Genomic DNA, 22,882 nt, shown 5'->3' on the forward strand with positions numbered 1-22,882 from the left:
CTCACGAGCAAAACATTCTTGTGAAATAACCGGCTTTTATTACAACGGGTAAATCATTGCTAAGCAATTATACATGTTTTCATCTCGTAAGTACATATACATTTATTAAACGTGTGATTTATATTTACATAAAAACACAAACGGCATTTGGTGCAATTTGAATTTAACAACATACAAAAATAGTGCAGTAAAAAAATCTGTATGAAATAGCCAGATAAGTACAGGGGTCAAAGGAATGCAACAGGATTATAATTCAGATTATATTGTAAACTGTGTCAGGAAAACATTTTTTTTCTGTGATGCATGCATTAACAATATATAACAATATGACTTTATTGACACAAGTTATATTGTGGTAGTCGGCCAACATTATATTGACTTTTTGTGTGGCCTTCATGATTGTTTACTCAAGAAACTAAATGAGTGATCCAGACTTGTTCAGTGGTTATATGTGTCTGTCAAATAACAAACTTTAAGTCATAACTGCCTGTGTCTTGTAAGTATTACAGGTGGATATATCCATTGGCGTGGAAAGTAAACATCTTCATACATGGAAGCTGCAATCACATTACAGAGCAACAACAGGTTGCAGGGTAGTTATCTGCATTCACTTTGAACTCATTCCCATAAACAAAGTAGATGTGGGGTTTTCCTTTCCACAAGTAGGTCACCTTGGTGACAGGAATCAGCTCTATTGTTTGACGCTGCAAAGAAAGCAAACGAGAGCTTGTTACACAAGCACAAACATTAGGTTTTTCGTCGCAAGTATTGCACAATCTCAACACATTCCAAAATACCTGTTGAAGAATGCGTGATGTCTGGGAGTATTTTCCCTGGTGTTCATTGACAAAGCGCTGTGCAGCACCCACCACTGCAGGATCTGGGAAACCCATCACTGGGTATACCTGCACAGAACAATCAGAAAAACATGCTCAACCATCATCTCTGTTTAAATGAATGGATAATCAGCAGCTGTCACACAGGATGTGTTCTGCCACAGTGCTTCTCTGTGGTTCAACCCTCAAATTGAAATGGACCACATAGTAAAGGTAGGTAGGTTTTTACTGTATTTATTGCTTAAAATCCTCTTCACACTCACACATGTCACCAAGTTTATTGGTTACAATCGGAGTGTCCCCCATCAATCACCTGTTATATGGACAGGCCTATAAAAACACAATTCAATCATTGTATGTAATTGAATAATCGCATGCTCAGAAGACAATGACAGGGCTTATGCTTTCTAAACATTCAACGAGACGTGAGACAACTGCAGCAATGTTATAACAGAAAAGGTGCCAACAACAGGTGCTTGTTGCAAAAGAAAGACAATTTTTGGGAAAGCTATTGCCAAGAGTGATGCAGAGTGATCAAAGACCAGAGTGAACATGGTGCTGCGTTTGAATGGTGAAAGCCCAGATAGGGCTGTTTCTACTGGACAGGTAGGTTAACTTCATGTCTTTGTGATCTTTTCAGAGTATTTGTTGTTTTTCAGCAATTCGAGTTCGATCAAAGGGTTTTTCTGTATGGAGATTGCATGTTCTCCTGTGTGTGCATGGGATTCTCCAGGTACTCTTGTTTCCTTCCAAAGACCAACATACAAAAAAAAAAAAACATACAGAGGTAAATAGGGCACCCTAAATTGACCATAGGTATGAGTTTTCTTCTCTATATATTTGCCCTGGTCAGCTGGGACTGGCACACGCAACCCTCCTGTGTAGACAGCTGCCTGTTTATGCAGATGTATACGAGCAAGTCAATACATTATTCCCCCATCAATCTCATTCTGAGAAATAATCAATGCTTTACCATGTACTGAGTGTCTCTGAAAAGCTCCTTGCCAGACACTGCGCTGAGGTGGTTCGCCGGCAGTCCGCTCAACTGTTCAACAACATAGTTGTCAGTCTTGTTGGACCTGAAAGCAAATCCGTAAAAAAAAAGATGTGTATTTTTGTTTAGAAGTGTTAATCAGCAAATTAAAAACAAAACATAAGTATAAATGATTAGACTGAGGTTAAGCTCTCTGAGATATCTGATCACAAGTCGACAGCTCCGATTACATCTGTACACACCTAGTATTCAAAATGGTGACAGCAAATGTATGAGGTTTCTTCTCCTGCACTATAAATTAAGTCTAATTTTACTCATAATTATATTATTTATGCTAAACTTCATTTTTGTGTGTGAAAGAAGACGCATATGACAGTAAACTTTTACAATCTTCCATCTCAACTGTACTGCAAGCACTAGTGATTGGATCCCTATGGGTGAATGATGATACCAGGTCTGAACACAGTCTATGTCAGGCATTGTTGACAGATAAACAAAAATAAGGCAACTGTACCATTTTACAGTGAGATTGATGTAGACCAGAAGCTGTTGTTTTCCATGACACATTTCACATTGCCTTGATCCCTGCCCGTGACAGTGGCTGCAGCTGCAAGAGAATAAATACTATCTATCAGTATATATATTTTATAAATAAGAAACAAACTGTTACTCTTGCACAAAGACAACAACTTTTTGAAATCTATGGGCAATGCTTACTTTTCCCTTCCTCTTCCACCGCAGTGGTGGCACCGATCCTCTCCGTGGCGGTAACCAGATCCATTGCACACCCAGCAAACTTTCTGAAAGTAGAAAAAATACCATGGAAGATAATGATATAAATGAATAATCTTCTCCTTTAAAGTCTTTTCAATAATCCCTCTTAGTGAGATCTGTGGAAATGACTTACATTCCCAGCACCAGCACAGTCTTTGCATGGCTTTCGTCCCATCCCCACACAAACATGGCAGCTCTGTGGACAAGACGTTTGTCATCTTAAATTACAGGATCTTTTTTCCTTCTCCAGATCTTTTTGGCATCACACGGTGTTGATTTCATTTACCTTCATAGATGAAGTATAGGGGACCTTGATAACCTGTTTGTCATCCACAAAAAAACTGGGGGTTTTAGTAGGAATGTCCCAAGGTCCAGGAGGTGGTTGGGCGTAGGCATCGACCGGCTGACCTGAGCCAAATAAAACAACATTGTTGGTCTTAAAGGTTAACTGAAAGAAATCACTGATAAGTTGATGAACAGAATTAGCAACTATTCTGATTATTACTTATGTCATTACTTGTAGCTCCTGAAATCTTTGTCTTTAAAACTTTTTCCTGGCAAAAATAATGTTATTTAAATATAAATAGCATCAGCTTAGGGACATTCTGATGAGCATTTTCCACTTTACAATTAATGTAAAAACTAATCCTGAACAGATGATGCATTAAGTGACAATAATGTACCATGATATGGCTCGTGGCTCCACTCTGTAGACCTGGTCTCAGTGAAGGTTTCCAGGCGATACTAAAAACAAAAGACGTAATGTGGGAATTAAAACACTAAATACAATTAAACAATCTGTAGGTGTTTCTTTACTTGTGATCGGAAATTGCCACAAATATGCATAGTCCTGCTATAGTTTCATCCAAGAATAGACCTCCTCTTACCCTGTAAGTATTGAACGCATCCATGGCAGTGATCACGCCATCCTTTGCTGGTGCTTTGCTGTAGCAGCACTTGCTGGACGCAAACAGAACAAAAGCATCTCGAGCAGTGTCTTCACTTATAGATGGGATGCTGCCGGTGGTGAAAAAGAAAAAGAAAAAATACAGTATGAGGTTTTATCTTTTAAGAGGAAGTGAAACTTGTCAGACAAACTGAGCCAATGATTTTTAGTAGCTTTTAGCAAATGGAAGAAAGGAAATGGCTCACGCCTTACTTCCACTGTGGCTGCTCAGGTCCAGGCTGGGGCATAGGATGGGGGTGAATGGGCATTGGAGGGGGCAGAAATCCACCTACAGCAGATATTAATTAAAAGTGTTTATACTGAACCAAGTGCCTGTTTACATACAGTATACCCTTTGTACACAACAATACCATGCTTACAGTTAAATAAACACCTCTCAGAAACGTGTAAGCTTTGTAAAGGAATATGATTCCTCTATTGTGTACAGTACAGTGCAAGTTTTCGTTTCATGCCTGCAGGCTGAATCCAATGATTCAGAATGATTAAAAACAGATGTTTAGTGAAAAACAACTCACTGTATTTTTATATTATTGGACTAATAATGTAATAATGTATGTTATGCATCTGCCAAGTGCATACATATTTGTGTCATTCTGATGATTTAATTCAACGCCATTTAAGCAGAGTTACTATTTAAGAAAATCCAACTGAATAGGCCATGGAAAGATGTTAAATGCATCATTGTGTTTTTTAGATTGCAGAGGGACATCTTATACTTTTGTATATGGTACATCTTACCAATGAAACTAGCATTTAAATTTAATGTATCCTTAATTTCTGATGTCCTTGTGGTAATTTTATAACTTGATATATATATATTTTTTTTTTCTTTAACTAACACACTGTGTTCCCACTCACTCACAAATCAAACACAGTATGAGGTTCAGGGTACAAAGCAGGAAGAAATACTAATTTTCCCTGTTACATACCACTAACCCATCACAATAATGACTGTGAAGCTTATTTTAAGGATTAAAAAAACAAACAAAGAAACAATTACATTGTGTTGCTCACAAGCCAAAAAATGATCACATTATGTACAGAAGTGATAGTTGTACTGTGTGTGGTAATTACTAGGGCTGCACCTAACTCTTATTTTCAAAATGGATTAACCTGTAGATTATTTTACCGATTTGTCGATTTAGTTGTTTGGTCCATAAAATATCGGAAAATGCTGATCTGTTTTTCCCAAAACTCAAAATGTTGATGTTCTCAAATGTCTTGAAAAATGAATCAGTTCTAATATTCACATTTAAGAACCAGAATCACAGCAGCCCTGTTATTAAAAAAACAGGAGACCACAGAGTCTGAAATCAGTGTTCATAGGTTGTCAGTGGGGCAAAAATGACTTCAGAGAGAGGCAGGTATTTGCTCACCTCCTCCTCCCGCCACGGTGCCTTCATAGCCAGGCATGCTGTCAAACATGCCGACTGGAGGAGCGCTGGGGCCGTCTGCGGCGGGTGGGGCAAACATTGCTGCAACAAACCAGAAGAACCAGTTTAGTCATAATCAGAAAAAAAAACCTTTCAAATGTTCCAATTCTCATAAAGGTTTCACGCATTACAGACAACATAGACACACACACACACACACACACACACAGAGGCACCTTAAATGAGGTTTCGGGTGACAAGGCTGAACTATTTGGTTTAGCAAATGGTCATTTGTTTAGTACATAACACAAGTGTACACACACACACACACTAGTACAGAAATACAGAGTGATTGACTTACCCTGTCCCGAATTAGCAGCATCCATACTGACACGTTTGGAAGCAACACTAATCAACCATACATAACACACACAGCCTTTAACACACTGGGTAACTTCACTAGAGTAACTCCTGACACTATCCCGGCGCTGCCAGCCTCACTTTACCTGCGTAGCCAATGACGTCACACTGAGGTGTGCGCGTTTACTGAACACCGGAAGCGACACTATATTATGATTACAAAATATGATTACAGCATACATATAGACACACACGTCACAAAGTATATGTTTGCTTTAAGCCCAACAATAGAAATACTGTGTTTTAAAGATTTCTTACCGGGTCCTCCCTCAGCTGCTGGGACATAACCAGGGTTGGCTACGCCGTAGTTTCTGATCTGGTTACTGCAAATAACGGGAAACGAAAGTTAAGCCAGAGGGGAAATGAACGCGAGTAACAGTGTGAAAGTAAAAAACAAAAAGAGAGACACGTCTCACTTCATGATGGGCAGAGATTCCATCCAAAGGCACTAGAACACAACTACACGACAAAGTAAAAAAAAAAAAGAGGTTCAACCTCGATAAAGCACACAGGCAAAGTAAATAAAAAGAGGACTACCACACAACCACAGCTACCAAATCATCATGTGACAACAGACAATCATTTACCTATAATCATACTCCACCCTCGCGCGCAGTTACTGTCAGTCAGCTGACTCTTCTTTTTTAAAACGGGAACTCCCTTGTAGTTGCGCTGAGTATGTCCTTGTTGTTTTTTACTTCTGCCTATTTATCCGTCGACTCCGTGGATTGACGCCCCTTCTGATCTCCCCCCAAATAAAACACCCACATCTGATCAGGAAGTGCGCAACAAAACATAACCGACAGTGACTGCCAGTGGTCGTACATTTGTGTGTATGGTTTGATATATATTATAACATTTAGTAAAACAACAATACACCACAATGTTGACATTGTTTCACCTGGCACATCTTTACAACACACACAGCTTTTAGTTCCACTTCCCCTTTTGCCATACAAAGAACTACTCTACCCATAAGGCTTTGCTGCACTCTCGGAAGTCCTTTTCTTTCTTTCCGGCGTCGCTGAAGTCCCTTTTGGATTTCCATCGGCGGGTGAGTCGATAGAATCTATGATAATCCACGCGATTTAAGGCATAATTTGACCATCGCGAATTGGTTCTTCATTTTAAGACGTTACATCTAAATGTGGTTGATTATATTGACCATTTAGTCTGTTATGAATATGTTTTAACGGGTCCTTTTTGAGCGAGGCTTATGCTAACTAAAGCGGCTGCCATGTCTCTCACGGTGAAATGGAGTTGTCGTGTTCAGTAATTGTCAGATAAGCATTGTGGAATAACGGCGTTGCGTTTTCTACAATGTCGACATTTTGCTATGTAAAATAATAGTTAGACCAAATCAGACTGAATGTTAAACAGCCATAATTTGACTACTATGACTAGCGAGATGGCTAGCTAAACGCCTGATAGCCCATAGCTAGATGTAGCCGTTCAAACGTTTACGCTGATGCTCACTGCAAAGTGAATCGTGAATTCACGATTGAGTGCTGTTAACCAGACGCTCAGTGACCGCTAGTAGTTCATAAATGTAACTATGAATTGACAGCAGTAAGCTTGTATGCATGTCGTCAGTTCTCTGGTTTGTAGATCCAAGGAATTGCTAGATCATACAAAACCAGTTCTGCTGCCATATACTTCCTTAGCTACTGATATTGTATAGCTTGCTGCACAAAACACGTTTCGTCTTAGTTGTATTAATCAAATCACTCATAACATTCTAATGTTTTCCCCTCTTCAGTCACCATGGCAGCCCTCAGACCCCTCACGAAACCCAAGATTGTCAAGAAACGAACAAAGAAGTTCATTCGCCATCAGTCTGACAGATATGTTAAGATTGCGGTGAGTTATGATTACATTAAAACCTACAGTGTTGAATGGCCCTTTTCATGTTCAAATTTGATTTGCAAGCATCTAAATCCTTGGATATCCTCCCTGTATCTTCCGCAGAAAAACTGGCGCAAGCCTAGAGGTATTGACAACAGGGTCCGCAGGCGCTTCAAGGGTCAGATGTTGATGCCCAACATTGGTTATGGTAGCAACAAGAAGACCAAGTACATGCTGCCATCTGGCTTCAAAAAGTTCCTGGTGCATAACATCAAGGAACTTGAGGTCCTGTTGATGAGCAACAAGTGAGTTAAGCTTGCACATGCTGTAAAATTAATTGAATTGGTAAAATGCCTGCATGTCTTTTTGTTGGTTTGTCAAGAGGTTTGTCGAGAGCATTTGAGAAGTGCATATATTGGTTGTGTTTTCTAGTAATCCTAATGTTGTGGTCAACATGTATTTACAGCATTAGTAATTTGTTCTTATTTGAAATGTTTTACACTGTTGTTCCTGTGTTGCATAATTTTTGTTTAACATATCTCACTGCTAGCTAGTTTTTGACTAGTCTGTTATATCCATACAATATTGAACTGGACCTGCTCAGATTGGATTCAGACTTTATGCAAACATTTGTAGAACAATGGTTTTATATATTTTAATTTCTAATTTAGATATTTGATGGTTGCTAACATTGTCCAGGTACTGGTCATTTAATAAAAAATATGCTTAAGGTTAAATGTTTTACAAGACTAAAACTTGCATTTGTTTCAAGATGTCCGTTGTCTTGAGCAACATTGAAATCAGTTATTTACCTCCCAATAATTCTGTTAAATTGACAAGAGAATTGATTTAAAAGAACCATAACAAGGATGACATGACTGAGGTTTTGACTTCTGGTAATGGTAATGGTCGTGAAACTATCACTCAAATACAATTAGGATTTAATAATTAAGACAAAAGTCTCTTCATGCACACAGAAGCAATACTCAATTCTACTTTATTTCAGGAATTTAGTTATTACTTGGTCTATTTTTGTAATTTTCTACAATTTGACACACAATGGCACAACAATCATAGCTGCCACTGGATTTTTGTGTGACAAACATTTTGTCTTACATAAAGTGTTTTAAGAGTAAGGACAACAATCATTTTTTGGTTTAAAATATGTCACAGAGATCAATGTGTTGGTGAGGTCTGTAACAGAAAATCTCCTCATATCTCTATTGGGCATGTATTAAATGTAACTGTCAGTTTGGAGCAGTATAAAATTTGAAGATGTTTGTCAAACTATCATTATCCTCAGATTACAGTAATATACCATATGTGACCCAGTAATCTAAAATATAGGAATCGGCGATTACAACATCAATCCATTGGCTATAGCATTACTCTCATCAAGAAGGGGCTGAAATGGGATGGGCTTTTAGTTTATGCTCCAGGTTTTTAAAACCAGGAAGTAAAACTGTCGATTAGAGGTGAAGCACATGTGAGCAGTTACTTCAACCACAGTCCAAATCACATTCCATTTTATGTGCAGTCACATTATCCTGGAGATTTCAGTGAAGGGACACGTGTTTGTCGTCATGATGATGCTGCAGAGTTTGACAGACTGCGCCATGAAATACAGAATATGTCGTGAGCAGCTTTCATGGCATTGGAGATTGTAACTTATGTAACCATGTATTAACATGGGCTGTTCTTCTGTTATTTAATGCTCACTACTGGAGTGAGTAGACTTGAGGTATAACATTACATTTTAGTCATTTGTCTGCAACTAATGTTTTTTTTTTTCCTTGGCCTCTGTAGGACTCACTGTGCTGAGATCGCCCACAACGTCTCCTCAAAGAACAGGAAGCTGATCGTTGAGAGAGCAGCTCAGTTGGCCATCAAGATCACCAACCCCAACGCCAGGCTCAGGAGCGAGGAGAACGAATAAACTGCTTATTCACAATAAATGTTTAAAAATTGAAAGTGGTTTCTGGATTGTTTTTTTCTCAGGGGTGACGAACATGAGCCAGGAAATGTCCAAAATGTGTACAAACTACTTCCATGTTTGTTTATCCTTATGCTGATAACAGAGTTGGTGAAGGCTTCACAGCTGCTAGTTGGTTTTCTCTTGAGTAAAAAGGTTATTAGTCACTTCATTCCAGATGACTGGATGTTGGAGCAGAACAAGGGGGAAGACGCCTTGAAGATGTGGTCTTCTGAAGGAAATTCATGTTTGTAAAGCTTTGCTGCAGTCTCTTCCTATTAATAATACACTAGATGATGATAAAGAAATCTCATGTTTGTGTGTAGAAAATACTTGGGGGTATTCATGTTACCCCAAATATCTTGGAGCCATTACAGTGGTACTATTTACACCACTGTATTTTGATGTTGCATATAATGGTGTGAGAGGTGGTTTTAATCACTGTTAAATGGGACTTCATGAGAAAGGGGTGTTGCTCATTTTTGGCCTTGTTTGAACGTAACACCCTCTATTTCTTCACTGTCATCACAAACCTACTGGATCTTCTGGTCCAGAGCGGAGTAAGCCATTAGTCATGGATTCTTTGAAGATCGCAGCATTCCTCAGGGTTTGGACTAATGGCAAGACTGACTTTGGCACCAAAGTCTAAGCTAATGTGTTAATCTAATTGGTTATCTTTAATCACTAAATTTGTGTAAAACTATAGTATTATTTTTTGGGAATATACTGTATATTTATGTCTCAATGCTGTGAAATGACCAGCTCTCATGATTGTGATTGTGTTGTGATGTGAGTGGACACCCTGCAGAGAAGGTTTCCACTGCATTCTGGCCGCCAAGCTGTGACCCACAGCTCTGATCTCTCTGCCATCTGTCCATGTAAAACTGACAAAATATACCAGAGACGGGGGGGAAAACTATCACATTGATGTGACCGGTCAGTTTTTATGTGGAAGATTGATGGATGATAATATTTAACTGTTTTTTTTTCTCAGAGTCACCTGAGGCTGAGGCCTGGAGGTCGTCCAGAGAGGGATAAGGACACGAGAACAGCAGGACAAGCGGAGACTGCAGTGTCTCAGAGATGGTGAAAGAGTCACAGAGAGGACAGAATCCTTCTGTTTGCTTGTCACGGGCCATAAAATGAATATGTCATCCAGGGTAATGTTTGGAAAGGGCCGCCTCACTCCCATGCAGCTCTCCTTTGCCTTCCCTCAGTCAGAAAACCTGAGGAAAAGTGTCCGGTCCTTAGGAGGAAAGAGGAGGATGTTCTCTTTTTCTCTCAGATGTCGTCTTGGCATCATCAAAGGCAGAGGTAAGATACAAAAAAACATCCATGCTTTAGGGAGGTTTGATGCATTCAATTACTTTAATATTGTGTGTAAAGGTATGTCAAAGGGTTATGTTTTGTCAATTTTATGCAGAGGTTAATACTTTTTTTACCTTGTATATCTACATCACTCTGAAATGTATTGATAAGTTAATACAAGTGTATTTTGGACACCATAGGAATCAGTGCAGCCTACAGCTGATACTGTTTATGATTCCTATTATTTTGGCTGTATTTGGTCCATTCCTTTTTTTCCGATTATGCAAAGAGATCTCTAGACATAGGCTATATAAGCTATGTCTAGGGCGCCATCTACTGGAGCAACGATGACCACAAAGAATTACTAACGCTGATGCAAAAGGACTTTAATCTGTACATGATTAAATTACTTTAAAGGTTCATTATGTAATAAATCTAAAGCAACTGGCCATAAAATCCTCCGAATATGTCACAGAGACTCAGGAATAATGTTCATATAACATACTGAACTCACCAACAACAACAGTACAGCCAAAATACTTGCATGAAAACATTTTTTTTGCAGACCACAAATCATGTTTATGTTTTGAAATAATGTTTTGGCATGTGGCGCCACCTATCCGCGTCTACCAATCATTGCAGTCAGTAGAGTCTCAGCTGCTGAGCGGTTACGTCTGAGCTACAATGGTGGAAAAAATTAAACCTAAAAGACCTCGGTATTCTGAATTTGAGTGTAGTAACCGTTTTTGGCCACATTCTTACATACGGCACCTTTAAGTGTGTTAAAGTTTTTTTTCCCCAAGGGTCACCAGATTTATCCGAGGAAATAATAGAGTAAAATGTGTCTCTCCTAAAATTTCTCCTTACAACTGAGCACAGAAGGTTATTAATTAATTCATTCATTCATTCATTCATTCATTCATTCATTCATTCGTTCATTCATTCATGTATATATATTTGTATGATTGCACCCTGCCCTTTGCCCTATGTCAGCTGAGATTGGCACCAGTGACAATCATATGGAGGATAAAGCGGTAGAAAATGGATCACATGCAACTACAGCTGATCACCACAAGATGACAGTGTGGTTCAGTTTAATCAATGAGGAGGCTCAAGTTTCTGAGCTTCATTATGGCTATTTTAACATAAATAATGTATATTAAGGAGTCAATTGTTTTTACCCACCCCAACATTTACGTCTGTGTTCTCTGAGGGTTTTTTGTTATTAGTGCAGCACATTTCTTTGCCTCCTGATTCTCTTTTTTCTGTTCTGAAGTGAATTAATTTGTCTTGCACTGAATGACTTCACTCTAAATGGGTTATTGAGGACAAAAGTCTCAGAGGAAAAGATCCACACTGAGGATCTTTGTGTCCACAGTCACCACCAGCGGACTAATTAGACTTCATACACCAGCAGGTGAAAATATGGAAATGTTTATTTGTAACAAGTTTACAGATCTGTAATATTCAACATTGAAACAGAATTTCATATTGTTTTATATTACTTTCTGAATGTAATTGTCACAGTCAATTTTGCAGTGCTAAAGTAACACCTCAATTTAACAACACTTTTGTTAATAACCAATAAGACAATTAAACATTTAACTCTTCAGGGTTTAAGTAACACTTAAAGAGTTAATTCAACTAATTTCCAAAATACAATACTAATGAGGATTCATGCGTTATAAATGATGAATTCAATATTTAGTAATGCTAGCGTGTACTTATTATAAAATGTTACTAATGAGGGTAGCGTAGGTGGTAAAAAGTCACAATGTGTTTTTTTGTGCCGTTTGGTTTTGGGCCTTGTTTATTAGGACTCCAGTGTTGACTGGTGTGCACTTCTGAGGGCCTTCCCATCCACAAAAAAACAAATGGCGCTTTTCCATATACAGTTCTAGCAGTACTTTACTTGACTTGACTCTACTATCTGGCACATCATTTTCCATTACTTCATAGTACCTCCTCAACAACTGCTGTGATGTTGTTTTATATGTGACACAAACACACTGGATCCTCTCAGCCACCAAACACAGGAACATTTGCACCTCATCGAAGGACCACAGTTTATTTTTGTGGACAGCAGCCATGTATGCTCGCTGTTCCAGTGACAACACTTTCTGACCAGTCGGCAGTCTGTTGACATCACATTTTAATTTTAGTTTTGGCTCAACTCGCTTGGAAGCTCGCAGACCATCCATTTTGTACCACTTTATCCTCCACAAGAGGGTCGCGGGGGTGCTCAGCTGACAAAGGGCGATAGGGGGGGTTACACATGGACAGTTCGCCAGTCCATCGCAGGGACACATATAGGGACAAAAAACCATTCACATTCAATCTCATTTTGAAGCCAGAGAACACGCACACACGGGGAAAACATGCAAACTCCATGCACAAAGGCCCTTGTTCCAACTGGGTCTCAAATCCGGGTCTTGTTGCTGCAAAAGCAAGCGTGCTAACCATTACACCAACCGTATGGCCCACTCACCAGAGCATGTAACAAAAAAGCACCAGGTACCAGGTACTATCCCGAATGGAAAAGCAAGAATGAGTAGAGTCGAGTCAAGGTCAGTAGTGCTAGAACTGTATAATGGTAAAGTGCCAAAACATGCAGAAATTGGGATAGAGTTTTGTGTTCCCACTAGTCATGCAGCAGGCATCTGCTCAGACATAGACTGCCCTTCTCCTTTGATCTGTATGTGGGTTACCGCGGTAACCATGGTGGTGCAGCAGTCTCTATTCTTTTAAGGGCCAGTCGGTCCACAATGATAACCTGCTAAGCCAGTCAGTGCGCCACCTACTGGCAACAGGAAATACACTTTCAGTGGTCACTCCACACCGCAACATGCATGAGGGTGCGAGTACATGGTCAGTGTTGTTTGCAGCCCCAGTGTTTATGTATTTGCCTGTATAGTGACTAAAATACAGTAAGTGATGCAGATGGAGAATGAGAGAGAGAGCTGCTGGTGAGGTTGGAGGAAAAAGGCATTTGTTGTTGGGGGTGGTTGCAGTGAGGTTATGGAGTGGGAGGTGTTAAAGCTTGTGTGTCTGACAAATGGTGAGACAGGTGTGACAGTGGGACCGTCAGCAGACCCATAAGGCCCTCTGTGTTTGGGTGGAGGTGTCCCAGGCGGCCTCTGAGGGTCATTTCCACCATCACCGATTTTCCCCACAAGCACATTTGGCCACATTCTGACTCTTTTACATTTTTCGTCTCCATTTGCACTTTTTTTCTACACTTTTATCTCCACAGGATGTCAGTGTGAATCTGTCACCACCACGTGCTGCACTCTATTGTTAAAGAATTTCAACTGTTACACATATTCTCACACAGACAGCTGCAAAGGATTATTCATCTGCTGCTGCTGGTGTGTGTGTATGTGTGTGTGTGTGTGAGAGAGAGAGAGAGAGAGAGAGAGAGAAACGTGACTGTGAAAGGCTCAGTCTGACAATGAATGTGCAGGTGGTGTTAATTGTGACGAGATTTCAGTGCGTGTGGTGTGTGAGCAGTTTTGTCACATCTAATCTGAGCCGAGTGTGTGTGTGCTTGTTCTCATATTTGTCAGGACCAGTATGCCTTGTAGACCTAGTCCTAATGAGGAAGAGCCTCATTTCGGAGGACCTTAAGTTTAGAACTAAGATTTGAAATGTGGTTAGGTTCAGGCATTCACTGATTACGGCTAGGGACGTCAATTTGTTTAGGCTTTTCAAATCAATGCAAGCCAGTGACTGTCCTTAAAAGGATAGCTGCACAAACCTGTGTGTGTGTGTGTATGTGTGTGCATGTGTGGTGTGTACTATACTGGGGGTGGGAGTGACGATCGTGTGTGCCTGCCTCACTGAACCCCTCTGGCAGAGGGAGAGAGAGAGAGAGTAAGAGAGAAAAGGAAAGAGCAAGCACACTCACTCTGTATGAGAGAGAGAGAGAGCAGGGTTATGTGTGAGCTCATGTGCATGAGCAAGGGATGATAAATCCTCTGGAAAAAGGACGAATGATTAGTAAGATTAGCTCAAAAGCAGAAACACAGCAAGATGGCAGGAGAGCCCGAACCATTTCTGCCCCTGCTTTGGATTTAATGGAAACACAGAGTTTATTAGAAGCATATTTTTCAGCTCTAAGAAGAAATATTCAACGCTGACATCTTTCTCAGCACCCAGATTAATAGAGAAGGGATCTGGAGCCATCTGAGGATCACAAGTTGCCCTCAGGAGCTGCAGATTCCACTGGGTTTTTACAACCAGGGACAAAGGTTAAACAGATGTTGGACTGGAGGAAAACATGAAGATGGAGTTATGTTTTATCTGAGCAGCTGAGACTCCAGTTGTCGGGTCTCCTGCTTTAGTCTCAAGTGGAAGCTGAGTTGTGTGTGTCCACTCGTGGAGATCAGCAGGTCACTCTACCTGCTCTGACTGAAGCACAGCCATGCTGTGTGGTCTCAGGAGGGACAACAAGAACAGCACTGGTAAGATGACCACACTGTGGTATTTGCAATGCAGAGTGAGGGAGGGAGGGGTGTCAGTAAAGGGTTTAGGGCTGGAGGTGGTGAACAATCAACTAAATCATGTACAGGTTAAAGGGTCAGGTGAGCTTTTTTGAAGTGGCCGTGCATAAGGTACTTATGTAGAGTCACTGTGTTGCATACAGTCAAGACAGTGTTGCAGGTTTGAAGAAAGAAATGGGACAACTTGAACACCCATCTAAGAAGGCCCATCTAAAAATATGAACAAAAATCAGACTGTACTCTATATTTAGAACACTGTCAGTATTTAAGGGCACACAGCTCTTTGGAAGTATGATCCAAACAGGTGATCTGCCACATCGTTACACAATTCTCTGTGTAGGAATGAGCTTGAGCCTCAGGAAAAGTCTGATGATGGTAATCCACTGAAACTAGTCATAGAATGTCTTCATTTACCAGAAGTTATTCCAAAACTGTACGTAACACCCTGACAACACACAAGTACCTTCTACAAAACCTGAACTATCCCTTCTAAGTGTTGCTCATGTTTTGCACGTAAGACGTAAAAAGACCAATTAAATGCAAAGACAATATCATGAATTACATTTAGTGCAGACGCTTGTAATTCACTACACTGGTGAGCTAATGTGCGCATTATGGCAGTGACAGATTACGAGAGATTTACGCGTCACTGGAGTCAACCACCAGCTCCTGATACCACCCTGCCGCATGTATTTGGGGCAGATATATCGATGAAAACTGGGTCCGACAGGCCTCAGTTTATAAATAAAGTTTTACTTCTGAAAATAGCGTTATGATTTCATTGTCATGCCCCCCATATTTAACCTACATTCTGATTGGATGACATTCGGTGTCCTGAATTAGATCAGGTGTTAATTAAATGTCCAGTGTGTAACAGGCAGCTTCAGTGGCACAAATTGAATATGCTAACCATAAATACAGTATGTTTGCATAGGTGAATAATTGCTTCAGAAGAAAAAAGTTTGACTTTTATAGTCCGAGAATAATGGATTTTCCATTGCATAGTTCTAGCACTACTCGGCTCTATTCCCTTTGGTATCAGACACGCCATTTTCCATTAATTCATAGTTCCTCCTCAATGTGGGTGGGGTCGTCATAGCATGAATGCGCAAAACTGCTACGCGGCACAAACACACAAATGAGTGACGTCAAAGCAGTTGTTTTTCCGGTGTAACTGAATCGTTAGAATCGGATAGAATTTGTTCACAGAATCGTTCAGTACTTCCTGCATGACTCTGACACAGTCACTGAACTGAAATATGGCTGAAAGGGTTGCGATTCGGCTCACAGTCAGCGGCTTTACGCAGTGTTGTCGCTAAATACACCAGACTCCTCTATTAAATATTGAGATTTTAGCAATTTCCTTGGTAAAGGTTTTCGGGATTTTAAAGTATCTGATCTACAATTTAGCATTGTTTGGCGCTCATGACTCTTGCAGTGACGACACTCTCTGACCAATCAGTTGCCAGCAGTCTGTCGATGTCACATTTTAGTATTGGCTCAGCTGGCTTGGAACTTTGCCAAAGCAGGTACCAAAAAAAGCAGCAGGTACCAGGTACTATCACCGATGGAAAAGCAAAACAAACGAGTAGAGTTGAGTCGTGCCAAGTAGTGAACTGTATAATGAAAAAGCGCCATAAGCGCTTTTATATGTTCTTTCGGCAAAGGTCTTGATTTAAGGAGGGTTTTCAAACAGAGACTTACTATGCAAAAGGACATCCTTGACACTCATAAAGGAAAGGGGCAAGCAGTAAAGTCCTCTCTTTTGTTGCATTCTGCAGTCTCACGATTGTCACTAATTCTTACACACTGGACTTTTTCCTCGACAATTTAAGAGTCCGTACACACAATCACCAGTGTTTTGGGAGCATTGAAATTATAATTCTGAAAACAGGTATAGGAAAATCACAAAATCCACCCTTGTGGTTTCATGTAGACTACCAATATGCTACTTTGGGAAAACCAAGATATCATAGTCCCACCTCTATCTTGAACTGGCATTCACTGTTGCTATCTATATTCGCTTTCCTTAGTCGGCCAGCCGTGGTTCATTCTGTCTGTGTGATTGTATATGTTGTAATGTATACTTGTTGGTATCGTCACAGCACCATATACGGGCCTGACATATGTATTATAGCGTTAAGAGTCAAGAGTCAAAACAGCGAAAGGAAATTGTTGCTTAGGGAAAGTCCTGTTTCTGTGTGGAAAGTGCCAAAAATAGTTGGGTAACTCACTGTTTGGGCTATTAACTCCAGCCATCAGGGTGAGAAATGGCCGTCGTAGACTGAATGAGGATGGCTGTGGGAGAGAGATAGAGCTCGGAGGCACAGTAGCATTCAGTCACGTGCAGTGCTCAGCGTAACCCAGAGCAAATGTTGCCTTTTGACTGCGATGACAGCTGCTGGACTGTCAGGACCCTGAGGAGCCCATGTGGGCATGAGGCCTAATATGTTTGTGATGTGTCACTCGTTTTCTGTATGTGTGTTTGTGCCTCACAGCCACTGGTCAGGTTATATGTGCAAGGATGTGTGCAAATTAGTGTGAAATACCATGTTATGCATATGTACTGTATATATATACTGTATTTCATTAAAATATTCAAGCTCAGTAAGGATAATTTCATAGTTAAGGAGTGACTCATGCTGCTGTTTGCATAATAAGGCTGGATTTACTTAATCACTCCTCATGCAAGAGATTTGCCCAAAGGTTTCAAGTCAAAGAGGGTCTGACAAAGGATCCATGCCTGTCAGCTGTCTGAAGACTTCTTCTTCACTTGGCCTCATGTGGTGACTTGATGTATAGAGAGAGCGAAGGCAATGGGTTGAGTGGCCTCCAGCACTCGCCTCCCCAATGTCCAGTCTTTACAAATCAGCCTTGATATACTCAAAGCACGACAAGTTGTAGGAACTGAAATGGCATTTTTCAAGTCCAGTAGAAAACCCATTTCGGCCTAAATATTATAACACCTGTAAAGTAATTGTGTATAGTGCAACATCGAAAAGAATAGAATCTTTATTTGTCATTTGCAACATGTACAACGAAATTAAAGAGCAAAAACCAACATGACAGAAATGGACCTGCACAATTTAAATATTTGGTTAAATCTTTGGTTTAGTCTTGGTAGACGATTATATCCATATTTTCTGGGATTATTTATTTCCTTCACCAATTTGTGAAAGTCTGCATTCATGAGGAAGTGTGATGTGTATACATGAGGATATTTTTAATCATTTTGCACTGCTGTGGTAGAATAAATAATTTAAATGGAAATAATGAATGAATAATAGTCTGCATTATAATCCGGTTATGACACAATTCAGGCCACAGACAATAATTAATCTTTATGGGTAGATTCTGACTTCACATTGTTTTCGACAATGTGAAACAAACACGTTGCTGCCGAAAACAAGGTCTATATGCAAGTAAAATCTTTTGTAGGCGGGGCGTGGGAACAGGAGAATCCAAGCAGTCAATTTCACGGGGCCCACGGCTATGAGTGGGCATCGAGAATAGCTGATCGTTTTAGTCCACAGTAACAAACATTTTGTGAGAACCCCCCTTAAATGTCTCAAATGCGGAACAATGGTGGCCCTCACATACCAGGATTTCTGCCTTTTACAACTCTGTCCACTTTCCCACTCTCTTCTGTTTATTTGTTGGTTTGTATATTGGGTTTTGTAGAGTTTAGCTCCCCCTTCAAATCACTAAACACATGCAGAAACAAGATGGCAGCCTCTGTCAAACACGGCCCAAGTTCATATAAAAGTCTTATTCCAAGGCTATAGAAAGCCAAACTATTTTATTTTAAAGCAGTTATACACTCATACAGACATACTTATGGGGAACAAACTTATGTCGATAAATTCTCTTAAATGTTACACATTGGACCTTTAAATCGGTTACAGGAGAGGGCAGCAACCTTGGCTGAAAACTCCTTTAAGCTGCATGCCACTAGGTCATCTCCATTTGTTCCTTTTAATGTAGGGCCCCCTAGTCCCTTACCAGCTGAGGCCTAATATTTGGTATTTATTTGTTCACATTGTGACAATTTGGCACCATTAAAGGTTTCCTTCTCCGTTTGCAAAGTGTAACGATTCTCAAGCTAGTTCTGGAACTGGAGGGAGCGACTTTTCCAGTTCATTAATGTCAGAGTTGGTGATATCCTTTGAGGAAGCAAGTAACACTGAATCTAAAAATACACATGTACAGCATGTGAGTGTGTTCAGATTTATGACAGTAAGTATGAAAGCGGTACGATTCTTGGACTCAAACTGCAGTAATGGGGCACAATGGGTTTTGAAGTACCTCAAGTTTCTCCCTGAGTTGTGTGTCACAGCGGCTGCTGCCTGTAAGTGCTGCCTGTGTGGATGAATCAACGAGCCTGACTACAAAAACAAAATTCAGCATGAAAGGTCTGACTCTAAATTAGATCTTGTACCAGTGTTGTCCAAGTGGAGTCTTGAGTCTTCGGTGTTTGAATATTAATCCAATTGATCAAAGAGTCCGAGTACAAGGGTCAAGGTTTGGTTGAGTTGAGTACCATGATGACCATCGGGACTGAACTAGAAGCTAACGTACAAATAAAAACTTAATTTAGAGTCTATGTAGTCTTGTGTTCCGTGTTTCAAAACATGGGTGGATTCATTTATGTTGGTTGTACTTTTGGACATGCAGAGGTGATTCTATAGTCTGTAGGGGCCCGAGGCAAAAATTCCCAGGGGGCCCTTCCAACCAGTGTTCGTCACCATTATGTTACAAATAATCTGACACCAACGAAAAATGTATGACTTCAAAATAATTTTTTTTCAAAATGATTTAAATAACATGGAAAAACCTTGTAATTAAAAAGTATGTGAAAATATAAATGTAAAGAACAAGAAAATACTGTAAATAGCTTTTAAAAAAAACTATATAAACTTAGTAAAAAAATACATTACACTGTAAAGAACCCACATTATAAAACAATATAAATATATAGAACAATAAAATACTGCAAATAACTGAAATAACATATATAAACTGAGTAAATAAAGATGTGCATTACACTGTAAATAATCCCATTAATTTTCCAACTTGCAGAACGATAACTTCACAGAGGTTAACGTAAGGTGGGGCCCCTTTAGGGAGGTTTCCTCCTGAGATGTCATTGCAAATCGCCCATTGTTGTTTAAGGGGGACGGGGAGGCCGCTGGTAAAAACACGCCTCAGGCTCCGAGTGTCGGGGGCCCCCTATTGGCTCGGGGCCCCAAGCAGCCTTGCCTGTTCACAAGCTGCGCCTTTGTGCACATGGAATCTATAATCTGGCCTTAAGGTATGTTATAGGTTGTTCCAACAAGTTTGGGCCATGTTCGCTTGGGTACAGAAGGGACAAACTGAGTAGATTAGAAGTCACTCATTTTTTTAACACAGTGGACCTTTAATACAGCAATATTTTAACACTACATGCCAGATTTATATGGCCTGTTACAAAAAAACTAAAAAAGGAGTACTATCAATGTTTAAGTTTGAATGTAGTCAGTGCTCAAGTAATGAGTCATGAAAATGATTTAAGCCTTCAGTGTCAGACACTTACACGCACCCCACACTTTTTTAAAAGCCAACTTGGCACAGCTTTTCTTTAAGATTGTAATATGATGTTCAATCACTGCTCGACAGCTGAGAAGGTAAATCCACAGTGGACAGGATTAGAGAAGTGCCAAGTCAGTTTCCTCCTCACTGCGATGACTGCTGACGTGCTCATATGGCTGCATTCAGCCTCAGATGGCCGTTCAGTAGCTCTGCTAATCTGAGGCCTGGCTGTGTCAGAAATGGTATGTGTCTCACAGTGGGTAAAAACAAAAAAAAAATGAAAAAACAACATTTCAATCCCTGCAAGGCAGATTGAACATTCCCCGGCTCTCTGTAGCAGCTGTTGTAAATGACATAAAAATGATAATTTTCTATCTGTGCCCCGAACAGTCCATTAACCGCATGCTGCTCCTTCAGGAAAATGTCCATGCTTTAGTAGATGCATACATCATCGTGCTTTCCATAAATGAATTCCTGTGTTAAATTAATGGTTTCAGAAGGTCTTTGCTGTAGAAGCTGTTTTAAATCATTGACTCATTTATAGGATTGTAGTGGAACGAAAGTGGAATTGCTGTCCAGGTCCACAAGTTCAGGCTGGTTAATTTATTTCAGCTTCCTGATGGATGCTTGTGGCTGTTGGCTTAGTGATGTTTTCCCCCCAATATTACCCAGGGTGCAGTTTGAGGCATTAAAGTGTGGGCAGCTGTCATGATGTGCAATGATAGTGGAGTTTTTTATTCATCCTTCTGCTGCTGAGTTCTCCTATACACTGTAACTCTACGATTTCCCAGCAGCTCCTTGATAAACCTCACTGCTGTCTCCTCAGATGAAGGCCCATATTCAAAGGGGAGCAAGGAGTCCGGAGGAACTGACCAATCACATTTGTCCAGGAGGCGCAGCCTTTCAGGTATGATACAGTCAACCCCGTCTCCGACATTGTCCTGTTTTCTCTCTCTGTTGTCGTATTCACTGCTGCTGCTTATTCACCTGTGTCCTCTCCAAACAAGAAGAGTTGGTTTGCATTTGACTAAGATTTTTGTCAGTGCACGTGTCTGCTGCTTTATGCCTTTTGATGTTACATTATTTTGAATGCTTACGTGAGGTGAAAAAAGTGCTTGTGTGGCATACCTGTCAGTGGCACTAAACCACACTGGGTGGACTTCTCGTGGAGCGATTTCAAGAGCTCAGCACAATCCAGAGCACAAGACAGAATGGGTTCTCTCATGGCGCACACACACACACACACACACACACACACACACACACACACACACACACACACACACACACACACACACACACTGTGTGAGACAATTTCAATTTTTCATCTGGTGGGCGTGCTGTCATTTTCAATTAGTGTATTTACAGCTTCCTGCCTCCTGGCAAAACATCAAAATGTAAAGCCATGCCACAGATACAACATTCAATATTCGACCAAACCTTTAATAACTATGGATCGGAGAGGTCTTTAAATAACACTGGCCAAATTCAATACAATTGATCCTTCAGGGCAGTGGTTCTCAAACTTTTTTTTTATACCAAGAACCACCTAAGAATATTGAGCTCTCCAAGTAACACAATTTTCTCCAAAGTTAAAATACAGTGGCTCTCATCATCCTCTTCTTCCTCACATATACTTCAGACACTGGTATAGTGAAATTAGATTATTAGATTAAGATGGAGTGAGAGATACCGTGACTCTATTTATTATTATTTCATTCATTTTTTTTTTGTCAGGCAAAAATCTTCACATACCCTGGTATAGTATATCAGATTTTCCTCCAAGTATCACCAGAGGAAGCTCGCATACTGCTGGTCGGACATGTACCACAGTTTGAGCTTTTAGAACCCCAACGCCAAACTTGTTCAAGAGGTAACGTGGTTGCTAAAAGATGACATCAGTGACAGCAGCTTTAATAAAACACTACACTTCCTCATTCAGAAGCTGTCACACAGATTCTCTCAGACTCAGAAACAAAGAAACGAAAGGAAAGTGAGAAAATAAAGTGTGTGGTTGTGAGTGACAGTGAGTTTTGTTGCCCCTCAGCGAGGGTGACTCTGTCAAGGAGATGCTAATTCTGACTGTGGATCTGTGCCCTCTGCCTGTATCTGTCAGCAGAGGAGTACCGAGGAGTGACCACAGTGGACCTGATGAAAAGGGAAGGCAGCAGCCTCGGCCTCACCATCTCTGGAGGCTCTGATAAGGACGGCAAGCCCAGAGTGTCAAACTTACGGCCAGGTGGGCTAGCTGCCAGGTGAGATATACTCTGTGATGCCATTTCAACCTGGCTACCACCGAATGCACCGTCCGCACTCGTCATTC

At 40.4% G+C, this 22,882-nt stretch overlaps 3 protein-coding genes across 3 annotated transcripts in view; 2 read left to right on the top strand and 1 right to left on the bottom strand.

Annotated features, from left to right (window-relative positions):
• Positions 1-35: 35 nt before the first annotated feature.
• On the bottom strand, positions 36-6,079 carry ssuh2rs1 (ssu-2 homolog, related sequence 1). The gene is made up of 14 exons (XM_083895085.1): positions 5,952-6,079; positions 5,781-5,823; positions 5,623-5,687; positions 4,948-5,046; positions 3,764-3,839; positions 3,492-3,621; positions 3,288-3,348; positions 2,891-3,012; positions 2,738-2,800; positions 2,548-2,630; positions 2,345-2,437; positions 1,810-1,915; positions 798-905; positions 36-704 (listed from the first exon to the last, which is right to left on the bottom strand). The coding sequence occupies exons 2-14, from the start codon at positions 5,801-5,803 to the stop codon at positions 564-566; spliced, it is 1,170 nt and encodes a 389-aa protein (XP_083751211.1). The 5' UTR covers positions 5,804-5,823; positions 5,952-6,079; the 3' UTR covers positions 36-563.
• A 283-nt stretch (positions 6,080-6,362) lies between these two features.
• rpl32 (ribosomal protein L32) lies at positions 6,363-9,180 on the top strand. Its single transcript, XM_083894479.1, has 4 exons — positions 6,363-6,418; positions 7,124-7,224; positions 7,333-7,514; positions 9,016-9,180. Exons 2-4 carry the CDS (start codon positions 7,129-7,131, stop codon positions 9,143-9,145), a joined length of 408 nt encoding a protein of 135 aa, XP_083750605.1. The 5' UTR covers positions 6,363-6,418; positions 7,124-7,128; the 3' UTR covers positions 9,146-9,180.
• A 1,143-nt stretch (positions 9,181-10,323) lies between these two features.
• The window catches only part of LOC310931360 (glutamate receptor-interacting protein 2-like), a gene marked incomplete at its 5' end in the record, with an annotated part of 64,572 nt that continues 52,013 nt past the window's right edge, over positions 10,324-22,882 (top strand). Inside the window, 3 exons of the mRNA XM_083894489.1 lie at positions 10,324-10,495; positions 21,386-21,466; positions 22,676-22,814. Of these exons, the coding sequence (XP_083750615.1) occupies positions 10,324-10,495; positions 21,386-21,466; positions 22,676-22,814 (392 nt within the window). The remainder of the gene's footprint in view (positions 10,496-21,385; positions 21,467-22,675; positions 22,815-22,882) is intronic.

The sequence above is a fragment of the Microchirus variegatus genome, assembly GCF_963457635.1.
Source record: "Microchirus variegatus genome assembly, chromosome: 9".
Lineage (NCBI taxonomy): Eukaryota > Metazoa > Chordata > Actinopteri > Pleuronectiformes > Soleidae > Microchirus > Microchirus variegatus.